The sequence below is a fragment of the Zasmidium cellare genome (genome assembly GCF_010093935.1).
Source record: "Zasmidium cellare ATCC 36951 unplaced genomic scaffold M409scaffold_4, whole genome shotgun sequence".
NCBI lineage: Eukaryota > Fungi > Ascomycota > Dothideomycetes > Mycosphaerellales > Mycosphaerellaceae > Zasmidium > Zasmidium cellare.
In genome coordinates, this window is record NW_022986948.1 from 834,413 (window position 1) to 857,851 (window position 23,439).

The window sequence follows — 23,439 nt, forward strand, 5'->3', positions numbered from 1 at the left end:
AGTCGGGCACTAATAAGTACTATTGAGGTGCTCAGTCTGTCCAGTCAGGGCCAGCTATCCGCTCACTATTCGTTGTCGAGGCGTGAATAATATAACAGCAACTGCTTATGCCAAGAACGATTCATGTGTCTGTTCAGCAATCTCATCGAAGAGCGGTTTCGCCGAAAACCAGCCTGACAACGGCAGACCGACCGACTTGTACGTCCTGCAGAGCATGTTAGCCTCCATACAAGTAGCTTCAACCCAAGCAACTTACACCTGCGCGAACTCGTCCTGGACGATTGACAATTTGCTGAGATCTCCTCCAACCGCGGCAAGGGAAGCCAGGGCTCCTTGGGACAGCTCCTCTAGCGAGACGTACCAAAACACCGTAGCCTCGACCGTGTTGGCGACAGTCAAAAGACCGTGGTTTTGCAAAAGAATAGCCTTCCTCTGGCCAAGAGCATTCGCAATGTGCGTCCCTTCGTCTCCTTCGAGAACGATACCTTCGAAGGGGAGTGTACTGAGGTCCTGCATCATGTCAGCGCTTTTCTCAAAATACACAGTGGTGCATGAGTGTTCATCTCACATTATGAAACATGCAGGCATCTTGCGACAGAATTGGCAGGTCGATTTTCAGAGCCGAGAAAGCACGTCCATACAGGGAGTGCGCATGGGCCACACATACCACGTCCGGTCTTGCCTCGTGGACTGTACGACTGATCAGTTCGCTGTAACAACATTTCACACGTCTTGCGCGAGCAATTCGTACATACCGGCTACGTGGATCATGATCGCCGCTCTGTTGATCAGTCGATATCTGCCGGCTTGAATCACATTGCCATGGTGGTCGACCCTCACCAGATCGCTCCGGCGAATCGTCGCAAAGCTTTGTCCGAATGCGTTGAGCCAGAAGGTATTGGGCTCGACGGGATCTCGACAAGAGATGTGTCCCGAGACGCCTTTTCCGAATCCTTTGGCACCAAAGATACGGAAGGCAGCTGCCAACCTCCCTTTGAGATAATCGCGCTCCTCGTGTGGATCTTCGAAAGTGGGAGGCGATGGGAATCCTGGAGCGTACTTTCCAATGTCAGGCATCTCCATCTGAGGGGGTTGCTGCGATGTGGAGCCGGCGCGATGCGCATGGCCGGCAGCACTGTGCATCGGTTGCGCGTGCGTATGCTGATGAAGAGCCATCGTGAAAGTCGTTCCTCTGTCTACGTTGATCTATGACTAGGTTACGAACATGTCGCACTGCTGTCTCAGGGCTGGGAGTCGCGTTCGCTGATATAGGCTGGCTTCTGCACTTGGTTCCGGAAACTCGGAGCAACGACGCCTGGTACCATTCTGCCCTTCGAATGGTCAATGTCTGCATGCCGATTGGTCATGTTCTGTCACCAAAAGTCCACTGCAGCTCTCTGCCGCATGTACTTTGGCAACCTCTCAAGCCAAAGACGCATATGCCGACTTATGTAAGCTGTCAACTGCACGTGCCGAGCTAAGTCAGCTGTCCATCGCCAGACAATTCTCCCATTCTATCGACTTTCCATTGAGCTGATTCAGCTGGCCGAAAACTAGGCGGTTACTTTAGCCTATTGAGTTTCAACTTTGAGCATGCTAGCGCGGCCGAGAGAAGCCTATTATGCAGCATAGGGCATTCCAGCCTGACCGTTGAGCACATGCCATTGCTAGCCCTCGTCGACTACGACCTGGACGAGACCGCCTTCGATCGATTGCTCTCTACCACGTTCTCGGCAGACCTCAACTCAGTGTCTTGTTGCTGGACGCAAAAGCTATAGCATGGCGTATAACAATCTCCAGAGCCTCCAAGTCCAGGTCGACGCCGGCATAGCACACCTAACATTGAACCACCCCCCAATCAACCTCTTCGACGATGTCATGTCCAAGGAGCTGGATCAATTGACACGAGACTTGGAGCGCGACCCCCAAGTCCGCGTAGTCATTCTACAAAGCCAAATCCCAGAATACTTCATCGCACACTCTGGCCTCGCCCGCGTGGCTGCCGGACCAAAAGACACATCGCATGTCTCCGGGACGCCAACCTTCCGCCTCAGCCAAATCATCGGCGAACGCTTCCGCAACATGCCCAAGGTCGTCATCGCCAAAGTCGAAGGCCGCGCTCGAGGCGGTGGGAACGAAGTCGTCCTCGCAGCCGATATGTGTTTCGCCGCGCGGGACACGGCGATCTTCGGCCAACCCGAAATCATGGTCGGGTTGGTCCCCGGCGGAGGCTCGACGCAGAGACTTCCCGCGCTGATCGGACGAGCGAGGGCAATGGAGGTCCTCCTCGGCGGCGAGGACGTCTCGGCCACGACGGCAGAACAATTCGGCTGGATCAATCGAGCCATGGACGCGAAGGAACTGGGCCCCTTTGTCGAATCGCTGGCGCGGCGCATTGCTTCGTTTCCGCCGCATGCGGTGGCGCATATCAAAGCGGCGGTGAATCGAGGGGCTCAGGCTTCACTTCCCGCTGGCTTGTTGGCGGAGGCGCATGAATCGGATCTCTGCGTGGCTAGCGATGTCACTCGCAGCCGGGTGAGCGAAGGGTTGGGTCTGGGGATGGAGACGTTTGAGGGGGAATTGGATTTACCTGTTTTGGCGGCGAAGATGTCGCCTTCGTAGATGTTGTTTTGGGTAGATGAGGATAGAATGTCACAGTAACTATGTATGCCTAGTTCTGTGAAGTCTTGTGGAGAAGGGACAAGGTTGTAAAGACGTGGCGCCCTCAAGCTTCATCCTTGATGCGCTCGATCAAGCTCAATTGTCCGATGACGATACCGAGTGGCGTCGAGGAACCATGGTGATGCTGGAACTCAGGATATGTATGCTTGTGCTCATCACAGCTTCGATAGGAGCCTTCAAAGTAACACAGCCTTGATGCCCAAGTCCGCGAAGTCCTCATCAGAAGAGCCCAATGCTTCAAGTCTTTCTCCAAATCCCTCAGACGACCTCATATGAACTGGCAAGGTATTTTATTTCTGCCAGAACATCGCTCGTCCGAAAATGGACAATGTCCATTGCCATTCTTGTCCAAGTGTCGAACGTCAGGGGTTTCGCATGTACCTTCTCTTTGTCACAGCATCACGGTTCGGTCCATCGGCGGCCGACGATGAACTCCACGAGCCATGTCTTGCCTTGTCCTGGTCCTTCACATGCGGCGAGGAAGTATGGCGAGGATGCCAGTCAGTGAGTACGACATCCTCCTTCGATGGATCAGGCCGGAATGCTGTTATTTATCTTCTCACCAGCAAGCGAGGGCTGTCGCTCTGCAGGCGAAGGAGGTCTTCGAAGCCGATCGTGGATCTCCTTTGGTTTGGGTCCGCTAGCATAGGCGCGAAAATCATCCTTCGATGGGGGCGGAAGTCTAGCTATAATTCTTCTCTTAGATTCTGCGAGCACCTCATGCACGTGTGCATGGTAATCTTTGACGGCTTTGAGAAGGCGGCTGTACGCGTACGGGTACCCCTCTCCATAGTTTGCGCCTGGCGAGACACCGAGAATCCCGTAAAGGGCATAGATTTTATCTTCAGGTCGTGTTGTTTTCCTCCCCTCCATCCATTTCATCGTTTCCTTCAAGTGCTCGTCCCTTCTATGGAGCCGCGGGTAAGGACCTACGAGGTCACCCACAGATATGCCTGTTCTCCGCGCAAGGAGCGTTTCCACGTTGGTACCAATTTCTGTGTCCTCAACCGTGTCGCATTTCTGTCCGAATTTGTGTCCTTTGTGCCCAATGACCCTCCACTCTTTCGTGAGGAAAATCACCATTTTGGGTGCGAGCAGCTCTTGTAGGGTCCAACCTCTTCTTGTGAACCATACGCTTTGCTCAAATTCGCTCTTGGTCGCGATGTCACTTTCGTCAGAATCGTTGATTTGGCCCAACTCAGAATCTTCAACATCGGCGAGGTATGCGAGGCACATCACCGAGTTCTTGAACCATTCATACATGAGGTTGACGGCCTCGGACAATTCCGCCGTACTTTTCTGATCAATACAGCAGGTGTCGATCCATAGCCACTTGATCGAAGGTATGTTTGTCCTAATGTATGCTGCGAAGGCCTCGACCTTCTTGTAGCCTGGTGTCTCGGTATTCCGCCGCTTAAGCACATCTTTAAAGGTCGTTTCAGAGCCAAGTGTCCAACGATGAGAAGCCGTCACATAGTGCGGTGTAGGTAGTCCATTGAAACCGAACTCGCACAGCTCCAGAGTATCCACGTTGAGAAGTCGCATGTTTTGTAGAGGAGAGGTCATCCGTGGTTTGTAGAGAACAAGCAATATGGATCCGTAACTCTCGCTGCAAATTGCGTCGAGGGGAATATGGTCGGAGGAGAAGAAAGCGAAGTTTGCTAAGATACTTACCTGCCAACCAAGTTGAGACTTTCTGTGTGATGTCAAAACTTGATGATGGGGAATGCGTGTTGCAGGTGCAGCCAATTGAAAGTTGTTGCACCCATCCAGAGGTGCATTGTGTTATTGTTCTTGCGAAGTCGGGGCAGGGTGTTGGAAATCAATATTGAGAACCTCGTTTTTGAAGCCTGCCATGTCTAGAGAGAAGGAGGGTTGTTCCGATTGAGAACAGCCGTCAGCTTTCTTGGCAACACTCATGGGTATACACTGCGATTCGTGAGAATGGATGTCTTCGTGCTGGTCCGATAGTCCTGGGTTGGAGGTCCTGGACTTGGAGAGTGACTTCGAGATCCGGAAAGAGGCTCCCGTCGGTGTGGCCGACCAATTCCAATCTCTTCGGCAAGCCGCTCTCGTTTCCATCGTACCAGCCCTAGCCTTGCCATCAACTCCTCTTGCGCCGATGTACATACAACGCCCTTCCATTTCGGTGCACCCGCATCGTTGTCTCACACGGCGTGCGAGAAGCTTTCAAAAGCCTCTGGCCCAGAAACGCTTGATCCGGCAGGCACGACCTCGAGCCTTTCACGGACCTGCAACCTCAAAGCCATCTCGCTCAGCTGAGTAACCGGAGGCCGGTCAAATATAATCACTGCCAGAGCCGATTCTCGCACTTTGTGCAGATTCGATCCAGCCCTACGCAGTGTTGGCAATGTCTCAACCTCGGGGTGCACCCGAGCCGACTCAGCCCCCGAGCTGGGCTGCGGTGAACCGAATTCGCTGGAGCTGACGCGCATTAGCGCGAATGAGTCACTTTGAATCTTCGGCCGTCGTAGTCGAGAGGAAATGAGTTATAAGCTGTCGTGTGCCTGAGGAGCGGGCCATTGGAATATTCCTCTGTATCAAAGGCCTACTTGTTCAGGCACCCCAACTTCCCTCTTTTTATAAACCAGCCGCTCACGGCCTCGGCGTAGGAGGCCGTCCAAGAACTTGCAACAATGGTCGCCGCAACAGTCACCGTCGTCACCGCAAGAAAGCAGCGGGTTGCAAGCTTCGGCTGCGCTTCCCTACGACTGGCAGCAATTTGCTGATGAGTTTCTGCTGGAGCAACACGATCTACCGCAATTCGACTGGACTTCTCTCTTGGATACCACTACTGTTACAACAACTACTACGGCCGACGACGTGAACAACATCAAAGTTCCTACCACCGATGATGAGTTAGCTGCTATGCATCATACATTACACGGCAGTGTTTCGAACTCGTCGACTTTTCCTTACTCGAACGATGGATGGAGTGGCCAGACCGTCGCGTCGACGGCTCCTCAACTGGGCGCCATGACGGTTGGCGACTATCAGCAAGTCTTCTCCGACCAGCCCGTGATGCAGACCGGCTCGGTGCAACGATCACCTACCTTCAGCGACCAGTCCATGTTCCCTTCTCTGGACAACATTCCTCAAGCGGCCTCTGCTTCTTCAAGGTCGATGGCGACCCCTCGCTCGGGGTCTTCTGTCGGTGACTCTCCTGAGCGATCGAACAAGGTCCACAAACGACAACGCAACACCGAGGCTGCAAGGAGATATCGGCAACGAAAAGTCGATAAGCTCACGGAGGTGGAGGAAGCGTTGCGATCCATGACCCAGGAGCGAGACGAGCTGAGACTGAAGCTTGCTCGTGCGGAAGCTGAGGCGGAGGTGCTGCGTGGAATGGTTGGGAAGATATAGAAGCGTCGTTTGGACGCTGGTGATGAGTTTCACGACTTTTCCTTTTTCGTTGTGAGGAGCTTGATGTAGCATCGCTCCGTAGTTTGTAAATCATAGATTACTGAAAATGTTTGGAGTGACATCGATCCAGCGCGCTTCATCACCATGGATATGCCTTCAAAGTATCAATAATGTGAGGAAAGAATAGAGGGAGAGTTGATGTACCTTGTTCTCCCATGTCCAGAACGTGCCACTGTCATTAGCATTCTTACTTTCGATGACTTTGATGCAAGCAGATACACTCTCAGCGGGAGTCATTTGCCCTTCTACGTCCCAGCCAACATCGATGTTGGCCATGTCCGTCTTGACTTCTCCTGGATGCAGCGCGATGATGGTGGTATCACGTCCTTTCCGTTTCAATTCGGCGGCCATATGGCGGAGCATCTGGTTGAGAGCTGCCTTGGAGGCTCCATATGCTGCGAATCCATCCTCAAAGTCTCGGAATTCTTGTGCAGAACCTGAGTCGCTTGAGATGAATGTTATCCTGTCGATGGCGATGCCGGTTTGAAGGAGCTTCTGAGCGCAGATGATGGGTCCAATAGTATTTGTATGGAGGTGGAAGGCCAAGTCCTTGTAGCTGATCTCGCTGGCTCGCTGGTAGTACTGATCAGCCCGTTGAAGTTGATTTGTAGAGATGGGTGTCTACATTCGGGTACTTGAGCACGCCGGCGTTGACTACGACATCGTGTATATGTCCAATGCCAGACTGCTGCAACTGCTTAGCGAATGCCTATCGAAAAGTATCAGCTCCGAGTGGCCTGGATGCTAGGGGAGATATCAAAAGCACATCGATGCTCTCGGCACTCAGCATATCGCAGTCATAGATCTGGCACCGATCTTCACTGTTTGGCCACAGCGATGCCGCATTTTCCAGGCCAGGCTTCCTGACTGTGGCAACAACACTGTCTCCCCTGGCCAGGAGCTGCTTCACGAACTCGTGACCCAGCCCTCGCGAGGCTCCGACGACCACCCGAGTCTGGCTCGCTGCCATATCTTTCTGCAGACACTTCGGCTGACTGTACCGGAACGCGAAGCAAAAGTCAATGGCAACACGCAAGACTGCAAGGATTGCTAGACTGTCGCTAGCGCAGACGTCATTGTGATCTGACGGATAGCGAGAGGCAGATTGAGTTCACTCGCACATGGGACTGGACGCCACAGCATAGCAGAGCTCAGGCTGGACGTGCAATGATGCAGCTTCCGCGCGATGCCTGCCCGCGACTTGAGGAGCCTACTGTTGTTGTGAAGACGCGGAAATAGAAATCGTGCTCGGCCTTCTCGCCACAACCGCCGCATCCCAACCGTCGCCTCGCTCCTCCGAAATCTTCCGCACGCTTTCCGCTCTCTCGGCTGTCATCTGGCCCCTTCTGATTGGCCGCCGGGCGTTGACCCTGGTCCGTCCTAAAGGAGAGCTGCCGGCCGCAACTTTTTGCTCGACTTCTCTCGATCGTAGCATCATCTTTCTCTCTTCCATCTGCATTCCACCCGCTACGCCACCACACTCCTCTACAGCCTTCATCTGCACTGCTGTGACACCACATCTACCACTGTTACCAGTACAACACACACATCAGACACAATGGGCAAGGACGCTGGCTTCTCAGACGGTATGCTTTCTTTTCCCTCTGCCCATCAACAATGCACCTCCCAGAGCCGTGCGCGCTCCCACGAACTGGCACACGCGAGCAGACATCAGCATGTGGTCTGGCGACAGTTCTGAGGTGTGGGAGACACCCTACGCGCCTCCCCGTCACGCTCTGGCAGAATGCTGAATTCGCGAATGCGCCACACCACCGGAAGCACGAGACTGATTCTATTCACAGGTGACTCCAAGAAGGGTGCCAACCTCTTCAAGGTACGCTGAGAATCCCGAGGTCCCAACGACAGAATCGCCAATTGAGACCTCAAGCTACAGCTTCGCGAGCAGCCGCTGACTTCCCACAGACCCGATGCGCACAGTGCCACACCCTGAAGGAGGGCGAGGGCAACAAGATCGGCCCGAACCTCCACGGTCTCTTTGGTCGTAAGACTGGACAGGTCGAGGGCTTCTCATACACCGACGCGAACAAGCAAAAGGGCATCACCTGGAAAGAGGACACTCTGGTAAGGAAGCCATCGGATGGGCGAGGAAGAGCATTCGGAAACTGGACTAACGTCGCCACAGTTTGAATACCTCGAGAACCCCAAGAAATACATTCCCGGCACCAAGATGGCCTTCGGTGGTCTCAAGAAGGGCAAGGACAGGAACGACTTGATCACTTTCCTCCGGGAAGAGACGAAGTAACCGACCGCGAGCACCAGACGTGGCGAAACCCTGAACCTACATACCTACCTTCCTACCTACCTACCTCCTCGACCTGTAACACTACTATATATACCGACCTTAGATTCCTGTGCTGAGTTTGCGATGGCGTAAAACGAAGGGACGGGGCATCTGCTGGTTTGACGACGATTCGCTTCTTTTGCGTATCTTCTGGCATAGGGGTTATAGGTCCAAGACGACCTTTGTATCAGCTCATCTCTCCTCAAAAACTGTTCATTCCGCATTGTCCCATACGTTTGCTGATTGGCGTGAATTCAGCTTCCGCGCCTACTTCATTTGGTGGCTGCTGGGGTTGTTTACGTGGCCATGGGGTTGTCCTTGTGATTGTGTGCTTCTGCACACTCTTCTCGCGCGTGTCAGTGGTCTATCCAGGTCAGCTCAGGTTACAGCCCACGAGCAGCTGAGAGCACTTAAAACGCATGTGAAATAGCAGTGCGTGCTTCGACTCACACAACTCAGCACTACATCAAACTTCGAGCGAGCAACACCGCCTTCTTCTCCAGAAACACGACCGACATCGAGTAGCTGCTCCAGACACTCCTCCGATCTCCTCTTAACCGGGCGTGGCAAGATCGTGCCTTCCCTTTCAATCACCACGAGCTTGGACCAGGTCGCCTTCGTCATCTGCACGCGTTTCATGTTGCCTACAACTTCAACCTCGACTCGACTTCACTTATTCTCCGACAAACACCTCCAGCTGCCCTTCAACAGCGACGTCTTCCATTTCTACGACACACCAACTTCAGACAGCACCCTCCACAACACCACCACCAGACACCAGACACAGGACACCACCCTCTACGACACCATCATGGCTCCAGGCGCCCTCGCTTCCCAGAAGTACGCCTCCACGCAGCGAGAGCATTGACATTGACAGACGGCTGATGATACATAGCTACTATAACAAGCACGTAGCCCCAGTTCGCAACGCGAACAAGCCCACCAAGTCAGTAACGCCTACTCGCCACCTTCAAGAACCACGACTGACACCAGCACAGGATCATGTGCAGCCGCTGCGACTACGTCAAGCCAACGACCAGCTTCTCCGAGCGAAAGCTGCAGGTTCTGATGCTTCACATGCAGAAGAAGCCAGGCTTCAACGCCGCGGTCACGGCCCACGTCCCTTGCGCCCAGTGTGTCGGGGGCCAGAAGCTGGAGATGCGGTGCTCCGATTGCGAGGTCTGGAAGGGCAAGGATGCGTACAATAAGACGCAGTGGAAGTTGGACGACGATGAGGCGGTGGGTGTCTTGCAAGGGTGATTATGGGTGCGGCTTGACTGACTGGTGCTTAGAAGTGCGAGGTCTGCAACGATGAGCACCGCAGCTTCGAGCCTACCGACACCTATGTCCCAGACCCCGAGGACGACGTCGACAGCGAGGGTTCGGGTAGCAGCGGCGGCGACTCGAGCGATGAGGACGTGAGTTATTCGGGAACAGCCCACAAGTTGAAATCTATGGCTGACAGATTGTTTCAGGACAAGGGCCTCAGCAACCGCCTAGGCGGCACCTCGATCCAAGACGCCCCCACCACTTTCGTCCGCACCGGTGGCACGTCCCTCAAGATGTCCACCAACGGCTCGTCGGCCTACTCCTCGCCGGGCAGCACCACCGCCGGCAGCCATCGCAGCGCTCCGTCCTCGACTTCTCCGACTTCGAACGGGAGCAAGTGGGCTAAGGTCCGAGCGGTGAGTTCATAAAATGTGAGCAGGGGAATGGTGTTGGGTACTGATCATATGACAGGCCAAGCCCAATGGCAACAGCAACGCCTTCCGCAAGGAAGCTCCGCGCCCGTTCGATCTCGACGAGGTGACGGTCGACAGCGATGGGAGCGGAACCGAGAGCGACTAAGGCCGAGGTCATACGACGTTCGAAGCAGCAAAACCTCTCGACCACGCCCTCATCATCTTTGAAGAATGGCGGGGGTTGACGGATTGGAGGGGCTTGAGATTTACTCACTCACCGACCTTGCAACACACGACACGACATGACATGACAGGAGTCTACACAACACTACGATACCCAAGCAGAGCAGTCCAAAGGGACAGTTCCAGCACCAGCTTGTAAACTAGCACAATTCACAGACAAACAGAGAAAAGATCCTTGTTCTTGATTCTTGAAGTTTTTTTCAGAAATTACTCGAGGCTATTCTATCCCTCTCTTCTTTCCTTTCCAGCAGTAGTAGTGGAGAAACTGATCAAACCGGGTATCTACTCCAGCTCGAAACCCCCAGAATCAAAACAGGAAAATGTAACAAGTAAGCAAGTAAGTAAGCAAGTGAGTGTGTGTTTCCAGTCTTGGTGTGGTGTGTGGTTAGTGTGTTCAAAGAATCCATCTTTGCAAACAAGGGGGTATTTCAATCCATGTCATTCGTCCGTCCGTGTATCCATCTCCTTCCGGTCTTTCTTTTCCAACTTCATTCACTCATCATCATCATCCGGCAACCCAGAAAGATTCGCCAAACTCGACCACAGCTCCTGCCATGCGGTGCGAGGTTTGACGGAGTTGCTGGGTTCATCGGCGTCGAGAGAAAGAGTGTCCTTTCTTGAGTCTTCGACGTCGATGATGGTTTCTTCTTCATCGTCCTGGTCGGATTCCTCGGATGATGTGGTGATGGCGCAGTCTTCTGCTTCTTCTTCGTCTGCGTCTTCGTCCTGCTCCTCGTCTTCATGTTCTGGGAATAGAGTGTGTGATGGTTGTGGGGTTTGCGCCTCCTCTTCGTCGTCCTGCGATGTGGGTATCAAAGAAAATTGTAGGGGTAAGGGAAATTCAGTCTGCGTGCCGTGTTCCTGATACGTGGTGTGTTGTGGTGATGATAAAGGTGTGGCGATTTGTGGCTCGCCGGGGCCTTGCGATGTAGTGGTAGTTGTGGTGTTAGTTTGGCCATCAAGGCCTTGAGATGGGTTTGCGCCTGCTTCATCACGGGTGGGAGTGGCTTCTTCCGCGGTTACGTCCCCTTGGGGACCACCGCTGCTTCCCATCCGCTTGATTGTGAGACTTGTGACTCGTCCTCGGCCTTCCTTGACCGTCTCCAAATGCCAGTCGCCTTCGTCGTGGTTCGAGACAGCATCGCTCATGGACATGCTGTCGCGTCGATCGAGAGAAACGCCGTACCTGCTCCTCCGCCGCTTGAACCTGGCGTCGACATCTTGCCAGTCTGATCGCCAGCCGTCCATTTCGGAGAGTATGCGGTTCTTCTTGGCAGACTTTGCTCGTTGCGCTTCGGTTGCTGATGTGGTGAGATCATCGCCGGCGAGAGTGTCCACTTCGACTTCGAGCGACTTCATTTGGAGTTTGAGGAAAAGAAGCTCGCTGTGCTCGAACCCCAAATCGGACCGCAAGCCCTCATTCTCGGACCTCAGCTGCTCGATCTGGGTGTCGCGATCTTCAATCTGAGCGTTGTGGTACTCGTTCAACTCGCGCACCTCCGCATATCGCTTGCCGAGCTCGACTTGGGCTTTGCCAAGATCTTCAATCAGGTCTTGCATGCGAACGATGAACCAGTCGCGCTCGGCTTTGTACTGCTCAATCGTCACGGGCTCTGACTCAACGTCCACACCGGCATTCGGAGCATGAAGATATGGCTCGGAGACACGCTGTCCAATGGGTGTGGCTTCGTCCTTGGCGCCGCCGTATTGCTCTTCGTCCATGAAGACACCCGAGTCCTCGATCTCCAGCGGCAGCCGCGATTGCGAATGCAGTGCGTTCAACTCCAACTCAATCTCATTCAACTTTCTTCCAACAATGTTGATGGCATCGCGGCCGGACTCGGAGTTGTCGCGCATGAGTTGCGACTGCAGCTTGTTCATTCTGACGAGGAGCTGCTTGGTCTCGGTGGAGGAAATGTTGGAGTCGATCGAGCGGGCTTCATCGGTGAAGTAGTCGCTGAAGGGCGAGTTTTGGAGCGATGAGCTGCGGCGCGAGCTCTTGGCGGGGGTGTGTGGCATTTGGGCGGCGCTTTGGGCGGCCGCCATGTTGGCCGAGTAGCTGGAAAATCGCGACAGCGGCGACCTCGAGTATTCACTTGTCGGCGGCGACGGGACACTCGAGATGCTGCTCTTCTGCGTATGCGCTCGCCGATGCGCGCGTTTCTCTGTGCTCAGGACCGGGCCGATGGGCGTGTAACTGCTCTTGGGGCGCGAGTGGTGAGCGCTGGGTCGCGGGCGGGTGTGGTTGTACCGCGACGAGGGACCCGGGAAGTAGAAGGAATTGAACTGCGCTGGCGGTGGGGAGGAATGACCAGAGGTCGACGACATGACGACAGGCAGAAGAAGCGGGATCTTCGCTCAGGCGTATCATGCACGACGAATCCGGCAGACCAGCCACCAAGCAGCGAGCCGTGGGTAGGCTGCGGTGGTGGAGGAGAGCAATTTGAGTTTGCGCTCACGCTCACGACGTGGAAGTGGGTCTCTTGCTTACCAAATCCCCAATATCCCGAGTTCGAGGTTTTGCAGTCAATAATAAGATACACCACTCGGTTTCACCCACTACTATTCTGTTCATGGTTGGGACTTTCGTGTTCTTGACCTCTCCCCGACCTGTGCCCTAGCAGTGCAGACAAGATGGCTCCCACTGTCGGTCTCAACCATCTCTCAAATCATTCACCCAACTAATGATTCTCCCAGATTGCAGTGCAGCCCTCATTCGACGAAGTTCACAACATTGTAGAGCGCACCAAAGATTGGCCCAATGCGCCTAACCTCATACCTCTCTGCACCTCGATCTCCTCCGAGTTCCTGACGCCGTCCTCCATCTACCTCAAAGTTGCAGCAAAGTACGAGTTTCATCCAGCGGTGTGACTCAAACAAAGCTGACCCAAGTCCAGCTCAAGTTCCAAGCAGTCCTTCTTGTTCGAGTCTGCAGCCACTTCAGAGACGATCGGACGATACAGCTTCGTCGGCGCCGACCCTCGTAAGACCCTCGTTTCCGGTCCCAAACATGGCCTCGAAGCCGACCCTCTGCCCCAGCTGGATCAAGAGCTTGCACAACATCGTATAGCACACATACCCTCCCTGCGTCTACCTCCTCTGACGGCGGGAGCGATTGGGTATGTTGGATACGACTGCATCAAGTACTTTGAGCCGAAGACGAAGAGACGGCTGAAAGACGTCTTGGAGCTGCCTGAAAGCTTGTTCATGCTGTACGACACCATTGTTGCTGTGGACCACTTCTTCCAGAAAGTGATTGTCATATCATATATGAGTGTGCCTGGTTCAGGTAGTAGTAGCAAGATCTCGCTGGAGGAGTCGTATCAGAAGAGCAGGGAAAGTATTGAGAGACTGGTCAAGATCTTGAAGAAGCCAGACCTGCCTCTGCCACCTCAAGATCCCATCAAGCTCGACCAAGAGTATACCAGCAACATTGGCCGCAAAGGATACGAGGCACATGTCACTCGGCTGAAGAAGCACATTGTGACAGGAGACATCATCCAAGCTGTGCCTTCACAGCGCATCGCTCGACCGACAAACTTGCACCCTTTCAACATCTACCGACATCTTCGAACTGTCAACCCTTCACCATATATGTTCTACCTGGACTGCGACGACTTTCAGATCATCGGTGCCAGCCCTGAAGTGCTTGTGAAAGAGGAGGCGGGGAGGATTATCACGCATCCGATTGCTGGCACGATCAAGCGTGGTGCGACGCCAGAGGAAGACCAGCAGCTCGCAGATACCCTCCACAACAGCATCAAAGACCGGGCGGAACATGTGATGCTTGTCGACCTGGCGCGCAACGATGTCAATCGGGTTTGCGATCCTCTGTCGACGAGGGTGGACAAGTTGATGGTTGTGCAGAAGTTCAGTCACGTTCAGCATCTCGTGTCGGAAGTATCAGGCATCCTTCGCCCAGGCCAGACTCGCTTTGACGCATTTCGATCAATCTTCCCGGCTGGAACAGTCTCTGGAGCCCCGAAGGTGAAAGCGATGGAGCTGATCGGTGAGCTGGAAGGCGAGAAGCGTGGCATCTACGCAGGTGCTGTTGGTTATTTCGGATACAACAGAGTCAACGCTACCAACGGGGAGGAAGCTGAGGGCGCCATGGACACGTGCATTGCTCTGCGAACGATGATGACCAAAGATGGTGTGGCGTATCTGCAAGCAGGCGGCGGAATCGTGTTCGACAGTGACGAGGGAGATGAGTACGAGGAGACAATCAACAAGCTGGCGGCGAACATGAGGTGTATCGAGCAAGCAGAGAAGCTGCACTACGAGGAGCAGCAAGGCGGGCTTGAAAGTCAGGAGACAAATGGTGTCCCGAATGGAGCTGCCAGGCCTGCCAAGGTAGATCTTGCAGGTGGATAGATCGTAGAAGGAGCAGATGTTCTTATTCCTGTCAATATCTCTTGCCCAGATCTGAGCGGAGCCAGTTCCGTAGCTTCTGTTATCGGGAAGCCGATCGGCAACGGCGTGTGGCGGGGTGTCGTTGCTCCGCGGGGCTCCATAGAGACCAGCAGTGGAGCGAGGATAGAGATGATACCAGCGTAACGAGTGGCAGAACACCGGGAGGTAAGTGTAGAGGAGTGGGTGGAAGTGAGAGGGCCGGATCGAAGATGAAGTTGCGGTCACTGGCGAAGGAACGGACACAAAATCGGTTGAGCAGCGCTAGGCCGATGCAGCCACTGTCGGCAGCGTGCATGCGTCGAGAAAGTCAGTTGTGGCTGCCACGAGCGTTGGTGAAAATCGCTAACCGTCCGGCAAGAGAGCCTCACTGCTGGCAGGTCTTGTGCCTGGCATCTGTCTCTCAGAGCTACTGCTGCTGCGTCTTGTCCTTCTCTTGTCAACATCCTCAATCGCTCCCACACTCCTCCTCATCCTCCAACGCCCACCGCACTCGAAACGCACATCCATCTCTTGTACCATAGTTTGCCCGCATCGTCACCATCTTTGCCTGCCTATTTGCATTGTCCCCTCACCCAAACGCCCACCAAACAACCACCCCATTGACGAAACCTACCTCAGTCGCTGCATTCCTTGCGGCTCGAGAGCCTGCACTGCAGCTCATCCATCATCACCAACGACTCTTGACGAACCCACCCTCAGATCCACGCAAACACCGCAATCATGGTCATCGCCGACAACAAGGAAGTCGTGAGCGCTGAAGAGAACAGACTGAAGGAGGACCGTGAGAGGACCAAGTACTGGAAGCAGTGGGGTCCCTATACCGCAGAGCGACAATGGGCAACGGTCCGAGAAGACTACTCGTGAGTGCCGCAACGATCTGTCTCACTCTCTGTGCAAACACTGACTTGTCTGCCAGTTCCAATGGCGACGCCTGGAGTTCCTTCACCTACGACATGGCTCGTGCTCGAGCTTTCCGGTGGGGTGAGGACGGTATCGCTGGTGTCTCGGATACTCATGGCCGCATGAACATCGCCTTTGCTTTCTGGAACGAGAAGGAGTGAGTCGTCTGCTGGGATGCTGTCCTTGGCGAAGTACTGACTTTGCGTAGTGGCCACCTCAAAGAACGTCTCTTCGGTCTCTCAAACCCACAAGGTGTCCATGGCGAGTCCATCAAGGAGTGCCATTTCCACCTCGACAATACACCCACCCACTCGTACATGAAGTACCTCTACAAGCTGCCTCAGTCTGCTTTCCCATACGAAGACCTTATCAAGGAGAATGCCAGGAGATCGAAGACAGAGAAGGAATACCAGTTGATCGATACTGGCGCGTTCAAGGACAACCGGTACTGGGACATCTTCATCGAGACTGCAAAAGAGGCCGACAAGCCTGATGAGCTGCTCTTCCGTTGCACAGCATACAACCGCGGCCCAGAGCATGCCAAACTGCACATCCTACCCCACGTGTGGTTTCGCAATACATGGGCTTGGGGTCACGACTCGTACAAGCCCACCATCAAGCAGACCGACCCTCTGACTGCTTCGATTGACCACCGCGAGCTTGGCCAACGTTACTTTCAGTGCTCTCCCTCTCCAAATAGCTGCGGCAACGAGCACGATATCGAGCCTGAGCTTCTCTTCACAGACAACGACACCAACTTTGTCGAGCTCTGGGACTCCAAGCACAACAAGACACCCTACGTCAAGGACGCCTTCCACCAGCGTGTTGTTCACGGAGACAAGAAGGCATGCAACCCCCACAAGCTCGGCACGAAGAGCTGTGCTTGGTATGCGTTTGACCAAGGCCGTGGCGTCGCTCCTGGCGAGTGTGCTGTTGTTCGTTTCCGCATTTCAACCAAGCACGATGAAGGCTACCTGGACGAAGAGCGCTTCGACGAGGTCATGGAGCAGCGTCTTGCCGAGGCAGATGAGTTCTACTTCAAGGTCAACCCTATGCCGATGTCCGACGATCTTCGCAACATCCAGCGACAAGCTCTGTCAGGTATGATGTGGTGCAAACAATACTACCACTTCATCTGGGATCAATGGGCGAACGGCGATCCAGCCATGCCTCCGCCTCCACCAGAGCGGAAGTCAGTCCGGAACGCCCAATGGAAGCACATGCATTTGGATGATATCCTCTCCATGCCTGACTCCTGGGAGTACCCATTCTTTGCTGCTTGGGATTCCGCCTTCCACTGCATCCCCCTCGCTATGATCGACCCGGATTTCGCGAAGAAGCAGCTTGACCTCTTCACGCGCGAGTGGTACATGCATCCCAACGGCCAGCTTCCTGCCTACGAATGGAACTTTGGCGACGTCAACCCTCCAGTCCACGCTTGGTCGACTTTCCGTACGTTCAAGATTGAGCGCAAGATGCACGGCCGTGAAGATCTTGACTTCCTCGAGCGTGTCTTTCACAAGCTTCTGATGAACTTTACCTGGTGGTGCAATCGCAAGGACTTCGACGGCAAGAACATCTTCGAAGGTGGCTTCCTCGGCCTCGACAACATTGGCCTGTTCAACAGATCAGATCCATTGCCCACTGGTGGTACCCTTGAACAAGCCGATGCCACTGGTTGGATGGCCTTCTACTGTCTGAGCATGCTCAACATCGCCCTTGAGCTCGCCAAGCATCGCCGCATCTACGAAGACGTCGCCACCAAGTTCTTCGAGCACTTCATCACAATCTCCGACGCCATGCAGTACCGACATGGCAGTGAAGCCAAGTCATTGTGGAATGAAGAGGACGGCTTCTACTACGATGCGATCTCATGGGGCGGTCCATGGTCTCACCAGATGCCCGTCAGATCGCTGGTCGGTCTGATTCCTTGCTACGCCACTCTCACTCTCGAACCGGAAGTCATTAACAAGTTTCCGGCTTTCAAGAAGCGTCTTGAATGGTTCATGACGAACAAGCACGATATGACCGAGCGCAACGTAGCCAGCATGACGCGGAGAGGCAAGGACCAGCGATTGCTTCTCTCCCTTGTCAGCGAGGACCGTCTGCGATCCATTCTGAAGTACATGCTGGACCCGAAGGAGTTTTTGAGTGACCACGGCATTAGATCGCTGTCAAAGTACCACAAGGACCATCCTGTCTCCATGGATGTCAACGGCCAGAGATACCAGGTCAGCTACGTTCCTGGCGACTCCGACAGTGGTCTCTTTGGCGGCAACAGCAACTGGCGAGGTCCTTGCTGGATTGCCGTGAACTTCCTACTTATTGAGTCCCTTTTGCGGTTCTACATGTTCTACGGCAACACCTTCAAGGTTGAGTGTCCAACCGGCTCTGGCGAATACATGCATCTTGGTCATGTCGCCGAGGAGCTCCAACACAGACTCCAACACTTGATGGCCACCAACAACTACGGACGTCGCGCTATCCACGACGGGAACGACATTCTCGACTTTGATCCAAACTGGAAGGACTACTTGTGGTTCTACGAGTATTTCGATGGCGATACTGGACGTGGTCTTGGTGCCACGCATCAATGCGGTTGGACTGGTCTAATGGCCAAGATCATCCAAGATACTGGGTGAGTGCATCCATCAATCGTTGTGTGCAAGATCTATACTGACTTCCTCCCAGAACCAACTGCCGTCTCCCCCAAACGCCACGCACGCCGTCTACTGCCGCGGAGCATTATTTCGACGACACGTTCAGCCGGCAGCGTCGCGCCTCGCTTGGTCCACGTCGCCCAACTGGCTTTGCTCGTTCTCTCACACGAACCCGCTCCATTGGCCAACGCAGCGACTTCAGCGACAAGACGAATGGTGGTGCCGGTGACGAAGATGACGACGAGCCCATCGCAAACGGCAAGCCCTCTCGCACGTGGTCCATCTACAAGGAAGACGACCCCAAGGCCGGCATCCCTCACGACGACCCTGACGACCCAATCAACCGATACGTCCAAGACCAGCTGCAGAGAATCAAGAGCAATGAGAGTCAAGAGATGGCAGATGAGTTGGCTTCGCAGAATGACGGCGCGAATGATCATTGAGCGGCGAACTTCTTGTACCTACGATACTGCATTCCTTGGAGTTTGTTTTGTGAGGTGTGATGAATAGAGCTAGATTATGGATATGGGCATTGGGCATGGGCATGGACAATGATGATGACAAGGGTGGTGGCTTGGAACGGACGGGACTTTAGATGACCTAGAGGTTTTTAGAGAAAGAACACGATACAGACCTAGACGATGAGAGGACTTCGTGTGCATTAGATCCGAGCCGAATTCGGAACGCAGCGCATACCTAACGAGTACGAAGACGTTTTTTTAAATTTCTTGAGACGACGCATCATTTATTGTTGACGACGACGACGATGCGTGGGTGACGCACGCATGCATGCATGTCGGATTAGTTCTAGATTCTCTTCCGTGGACGGTGTCGACGATGCCGGTTCTTTCTTGGTGTGTTGTGGTTGTGATGAGATGCGGAAGATGGAGGTTCCGTCTTTGTGGTTGTGTGTTGCGTGGACGGGACAGAAGAGACGACAAGGCGGGCCGAAAAACGGGGAGGCGAGCCGATATCGATGCAAGCGAGTCATTACAGTCAGTAGAGGAGAGGAGAGGAAGGAAGAGGGTTAAGTGAGAGTGAGTATGCGGGTGGTAAGGGTTGCGTGGCGTTACGTGGACGATTGTGGCAGTGCCTCTCTACAGTAGTACCACAGCCTTGTTTTGCTGCGTTTGTACTGTACTGTATACGAGATCTACTTTCCTTGCACAGCTTGGGGGGATTCGCTTTCTTCGGATGGGGACGGGAATGGGCACAGGGGGAGTTGTCAGGGTCCTTTTCTTCGGAAAGACGGGCAGGATGATGTCCGTTTTTGCGTGTGTCTGTAAGAAACATTGAGAGAGGGTCGCGTGCATGTTTCGCCACGCGGCCTTGGGGTGCTTTTGTCTGTCTGGCTGTCTACAGGGAGATTTTGGGTCTCTTTTTGTGGAGGTGTTGAGGTGTGGTGAGGCGCAGTTTGTATAGGACGCCGAAGACGGATGGGATGGAGATGCGAGGGTTCGGGACGGGGATTAGAAGAATTTGAGATGGGATAGGGACCTTGAGGAGGATGATTGTGGTTTGGATGGTGACTAACATTTCTGCATTTCTGGGATATGACTGATGGTAGTTGGTGAGTCTGCAGACTGTCTGTCTGTCTGTCTGTCTGTCTGTCGGGTAGGCATCCCAATCGAGCCCGTTTCGACAATTCCAATTTCTCAGAGAAAGAAAGCCTCCATCTTTTTGGAATTGTCTATACGACAGACAGACTGACTGACTGATTACCTCTTTCGCAAAAACCCCCAGGGCTAGAAGTAGTAGACGCCGGAGTAAGTCGGGATTCCGGAGGACCAACTTTAGCGATTTCCGTTTTGGGAAGGATGAACGGATGCTGAAAGTTGATGCTGAGATGAGTGTCGGTTCATCGTAGCCGCGCAGAGGTGGCGATTAGGGTCCTGTTCGTGTGTGCGTCGCGTCGCGTCGTCGTGTGGGGATGGAGAAGGCGTGATCTGTCTATACGCGGTACGAAGCCGGTTCGCAAAGATAGATCTACCCGGTGTTGACGAACGAACGAGTCGAGGCGTTGTCGCAGAGCATACCACGAGGATGGATCCTCGACGACGGGCTTTGGTTTGGTTTGATGACAAAGTCTAGGACGGCTTTCAGCCTCGAGCGCGGAGATGGCCCTACTTAGATACCAGTGCACTACATTAGCAAGAATGCTTGGTTGATGTGAGGCTGTTGCTAGTAACCGGGTGGGTGCATGACTAGACTTCGAAAGCCGTGGTTTGGTAGGGCTGAGCCGGAACGCGGACGAGCTGAGGCGCGTTTGTGTCTGTGTCGTCCTTCCGGATTGAGATGGTAGAGGGAGATTCATCCAGGTACCGGCTAGTATGCACTCTACGCGGTAAGGATGCGGCAGAGTAATGCGAGGGCAGGAGGCAGCCACATCATGTGTAATTCTGCAAAAGTACCCGGTAATGAGGCCCTATCTCTTTGTGGTGTGCGCAGTAGAGGACGAGACGACTGCATGAGGGTCCAAAGGATGATTAAGTTCCTGACAAGCGAGGAGGATGAGCATGCGCTTTGGACGACCGGGCGGGCTGTGCTGCTGCACATTGGCAGATCGTTCCGTCCAGGACTTAGTCATGCTGCCTGCCTGTATGCACAATGCTGTCAATCCGTCGTCTTTGAGTTTGCGATTTGTCCGAAGGGCAAAAGTTCTTTGAACCACGCCAGTCTTTCCATCGCGCAGCCTGCTGCTGCTGGTTGGCGGTGGTCCAGGTTGGCTAACGAAGTCGGAGCGCTGATATGCCCTTTAATGCCGTTCCTACTTCGCTCGCTCTGCCACATTCGTGTCCCTCAGCTTGTTGAATCGACACCACGTACACACGGACGGTTCTGACCGGATAATCGCATGGATTGGGTTTAAGGCTGGTGTTGTTGCAGTGTTGGTGCTGCCTTGATTCCGCGTACAGCCCTAGACAAATCTGTGCATGCACAGGTATTGGTGAGGGTCCAGATCCTCTCCACCATTGAGGCTCGCATGAGAGCACACGTCGGCGCCGCTCTGGGATATCATGCCGGTCAGTATAATAACCATCAAGTGCGCTTCACTGGACAAGTTCGGATGTGGCTGCTCTGCTGTATCAAATCCTTTCCGCGTCTTTGGTTTTTGGCGTTTGCTCATATCATCCTTCTTCTCCTGACTTGTCATCAGTAACATAGTGCTGTTCAGTACAAGTAACACAGGCTTGAAACATGGTGTACAGTGGCAAGCCTTCGTCTGGGTGCACCCGCTGCAGGGAGCGACGCAAGAAGGTGAGACAGCATGGTCGAAATGGGTGCAATGCCTTGTTGACTGATCCTTTGGGCAGTGTGACGAGACGAAACCAAGTTGCATGAACTGCATCAAACTCGGTCGCGAATGTCCTGGCTATCCCGATCAACTCGACCTCCTCTTCAAACACGAAACAGCGAATGTCACGCGCAAGGCGACACGAGGAAAGAAACAACGCGGCTCTCAGGCTAGCAGTTCGCGTCGTCAATCGGCAAGCTCAACGCCGAAGTCTCCCACACAAGAAACTCTTGACCCGACATTGTCTCGACAAGCGAGTGGCTCCAGCAATGATCCTCAAGCGCAAGCGGTTACACAAGAGGAACCGACGCAGCTGTCCGCCGTAGCGACTTGGGATGCCCTCAGAGAGGTGAACTTCAATCCATCTGTCGAGAATGTATCCATCGCATACTTCTTCAGCAACGTTGTCTCGCGCCCCAGCGCCTCGGGGTCAAGCAATGGCTTCTTCGATGTCTTGATCCCGCTGTTTTTAGCGTCGCCAAGTCGGTCTCCATTGCACATGGCCACAGAGGCGATTGCGGTGAGGACTGTTGCAACAATGCCTGGGAGGAGCAGGGATTTGTTTGAGCATGCAGATCGATTGTACGGCATAGCGTTGCAGGCGACGCAGCAGGCGATCAATGATTCTCAGCAAGCTCTGACCGACGAGACACTCCTCACGATTCTGCTCTTTGCGGTAAGTGAAAAAAAGGGTAGTTGACGACGCATGCTGATTGCGTACAAGCTGTACGAGTCCGTCAGCTCTCCTTCGATAGAGAATTGGAGCAAACACGTCCAAGGCGCCGTAAGCATCGCAAAGGCGAGAGGCACAGCTCAATTCGAAGATCCGCAATCTCTGGTCTTGTTCCGTGCGACGAGGACCCAGATGCTAATGGACGCAATCCAGCGACGAGAATCAATTGGCGACTTTCCTGGTCCTGAGGGCTGGACGAGCGATTCAAGCAAGGGCTCCATTTGCAGCATAAAGAGTAGCATGAAAATGCCGGGCGTCCTATCAAGAGCAAAGACGTTGTTGGATGAAGACATTCAGCGCACTCCTACCACATTCCAGCAGGTATGTGGAGATGACGGCGTTGTAGTAGGCACGCGCTGACATTCGTTCAGGTGGACGAGCTGCTCCGAGAGGCGTACGATCTCCAGAACGAGCTCTACCGATGGGATATGAACATGCCGGCTCAATTCGGGTACAAGTCAGTGATGCATGTTACGGCAGTCCCTCGCGACGAGAATGTCAAGGCCACTGAGTTGTGGCCGGGTCCGGTCCATGATTATCGAGATGTGCACACTGCCAGTATTCGTAACAACAACAGAGTCAGCCAGCTGCTCTGTTCCAACGTGGTGATCGGTGCGTTGAGATGGCTGGATCCAGATAATTACAAGGAAGACAGACGGTACAGAGCCGCTGTGTATCGTGTCCAGTATCTGGTGGATGACATTGCGGCTTCTGTGCCTTTCAACTTAGGCTATAGCAACCAGAAACCAGCATCGGCGAGCGCAAAGCAGAGAGCAGAGGCGCCCGGTAGGTCTTTCTACCATGTCTGCGACGTTGGCTGATTTTCGACCCAGGAAAACAACGCGGTGCATACTTCCTCATCTGGCCGCTCTACGTTTCGGCTCAAATGAGATGCATCTCAATTCTTCAGCGCAAGTGGCTGAATGGAAGATTGGACACCATCGCCGAGCGATATGGACTTCATGAGACAGACTTGAGTCGGATCAGAGCAGGTGCGATTGTGACAGATCCGTGAGAACAGTTGCGAGCAATCGTGAATGTTCGCGCGAGCTACGATTTTGAACAAGTAGCTCACGTCATTGCAG

At 53.9% G+C, this 23,439-nt stretch overlaps 10 protein-coding genes across 10 annotated transcripts; 6 read left to right on the top strand and 4 right to left on the bottom strand.

Annotated features, from left to right (window-relative positions):
* Positions 1-105: 105 nt before the first annotated feature.
* Positions 106-1,077, bottom strand: M409DRAFT_35733 (uncharacterized protein; the record flags this gene model as incomplete). The annotated part of the gene is made up of 4 exons (XM_033810435.1): positions 106-205; positions 257-510; positions 569-690; positions 756-1,077. The coding sequence occupies 4 exons, from the start codon at positions 1,075-1,077 to the stop codon at positions 106-108; spliced, it is 798 nt and encodes a 265-aa protein (XP_033672829.1).
* Positions 1,078-1,779: 702 nt separating this feature from the next.
* Positions 1,780-2,622, top strand: M409DRAFT_18172 (uncharacterized protein; the record flags this gene model as incomplete). Its single annotated transcript, XM_033804383.1, has 1 exon — positions 1,780-2,622. One exon carries the CDS (start codon positions 1,780-1,782, stop codon positions 2,620-2,622), a length of 843 nt encoding a protein of 280 aa, XP_033672830.1.
* A 591-nt stretch (positions 2,623-3,213) lies between these two features.
* On the bottom strand, positions 3,214-4,227 carry M409DRAFT_18173 (uncharacterized protein; the record flags this gene model as incomplete). The annotated part of the gene is made up of 1 exon (XM_033804384.1): positions 3,214-4,227. One exon carries the CDS (start codon positions 4,225-4,227, stop codon positions 3,214-3,216), a length of 1,014 nt encoding a protein of 337 aa, XP_033672831.1.
* Positions 4,228-5,679: 1,452 nt separating this feature from the next.
* On the top strand, positions 5,680-6,066 carry M409DRAFT_18174 (uncharacterized protein; the record flags this gene model as incomplete). The annotated part of the gene is made up of 1 exon (XM_033804385.1): positions 5,680-6,066. The coding sequence occupies one exon, from the start codon at positions 5,680-5,682 to the stop codon at positions 6,064-6,066; it is 387 nt and encodes a 128-aa protein (XP_033672832.1).
* Positions 6,067-6,205: 139 nt separating this feature from the next.
* On the bottom strand, positions 6,206-7,096 carry M409DRAFT_18175 (uncharacterized protein; the record flags this gene model as incomplete). Its single annotated transcript, XM_033804386.1, has 4 exons — positions 6,206-6,220; positions 6,271-6,699; positions 6,752-6,835; positions 6,893-7,096. 4 exons carry the CDS (start codon positions 7,094-7,096, stop codon positions 6,206-6,208), a joined length of 732 nt encoding a protein of 243 aa, XP_033672833.1.
* A 588-nt stretch (positions 7,097-7,684) lies between these two features.
* Positions 7,685-8,389, top strand: M409DRAFT_63477 (uncharacterized protein; the record flags this gene model as incomplete). Its single annotated transcript, XM_033815620.1, has 4 exons — positions 7,685-7,712; positions 7,929-7,960; positions 8,050-8,208; positions 8,270-8,389. 4 exons carry the CDS (start codon positions 7,685-7,687, stop codon positions 8,387-8,389), a joined length of 339 nt encoding a protein of 112 aa, XP_033672834.1.
* Positions 8,390-10,845: 2,456 nt separating this feature from the next.
* Positions 10,846-12,681, bottom strand: M409DRAFT_50555 (uncharacterized protein; the record flags this gene model as incomplete). Its single annotated transcript, XM_033811564.1, has 1 exon — positions 10,846-12,681. The coding sequence occupies one exon, from the start codon at positions 12,679-12,681 to the stop codon at positions 10,846-10,848; it is 1,836 nt and encodes a 611-aa protein (XP_033672835.1).
* A 306-nt stretch (positions 12,682-12,987) lies between these two features.
* On the top strand, positions 12,988-14,727 carry M409DRAFT_18178 (uncharacterized protein; the record flags this gene model as incomplete). The annotated part of the gene is made up of 3 exons (XM_033804387.1): positions 12,988-12,999; positions 13,051-13,199; positions 13,251-14,727. The coding sequence occupies 3 exons, from the start codon at positions 12,988-12,990 to the stop codon at positions 14,725-14,727; spliced, it is 1,638 nt and encodes a 545-aa protein (XP_033672836.1).
* A 759-nt stretch (positions 14,728-15,486) lies between these two features.
* On the top strand, positions 15,487-18,769 carry M409DRAFT_18179 (uncharacterized protein; the record flags this gene model as incomplete). Its single annotated transcript, XM_033804388.1, has 4 exons — positions 15,487-15,626; positions 15,683-15,823; positions 15,875-18,304; positions 18,358-18,769. The coding sequence occupies 4 exons, from the start codon at positions 15,487-15,489 to the stop codon at positions 18,767-18,769; spliced, it is 3,123 nt and encodes a 1,040-aa protein (XP_033672837.1).
* Positions 18,770-21,524: 2,755 nt separating this feature from the next.
* On the top strand, positions 21,525-23,369 carry M409DRAFT_18180 (uncharacterized protein; the record flags this gene model as incomplete). Its single annotated transcript, XM_033804389.1, has 5 exons — positions 21,525-21,584; positions 21,641-22,297; positions 22,346-22,675; positions 22,726-23,140; positions 23,188-23,369. 5 exons carry the CDS (start codon positions 21,525-21,527, stop codon positions 23,367-23,369), a joined length of 1,644 nt encoding a protein of 547 aa, XP_033672838.1.
* Positions 23,370-23,439: the final 70 nt, after the last annotated feature.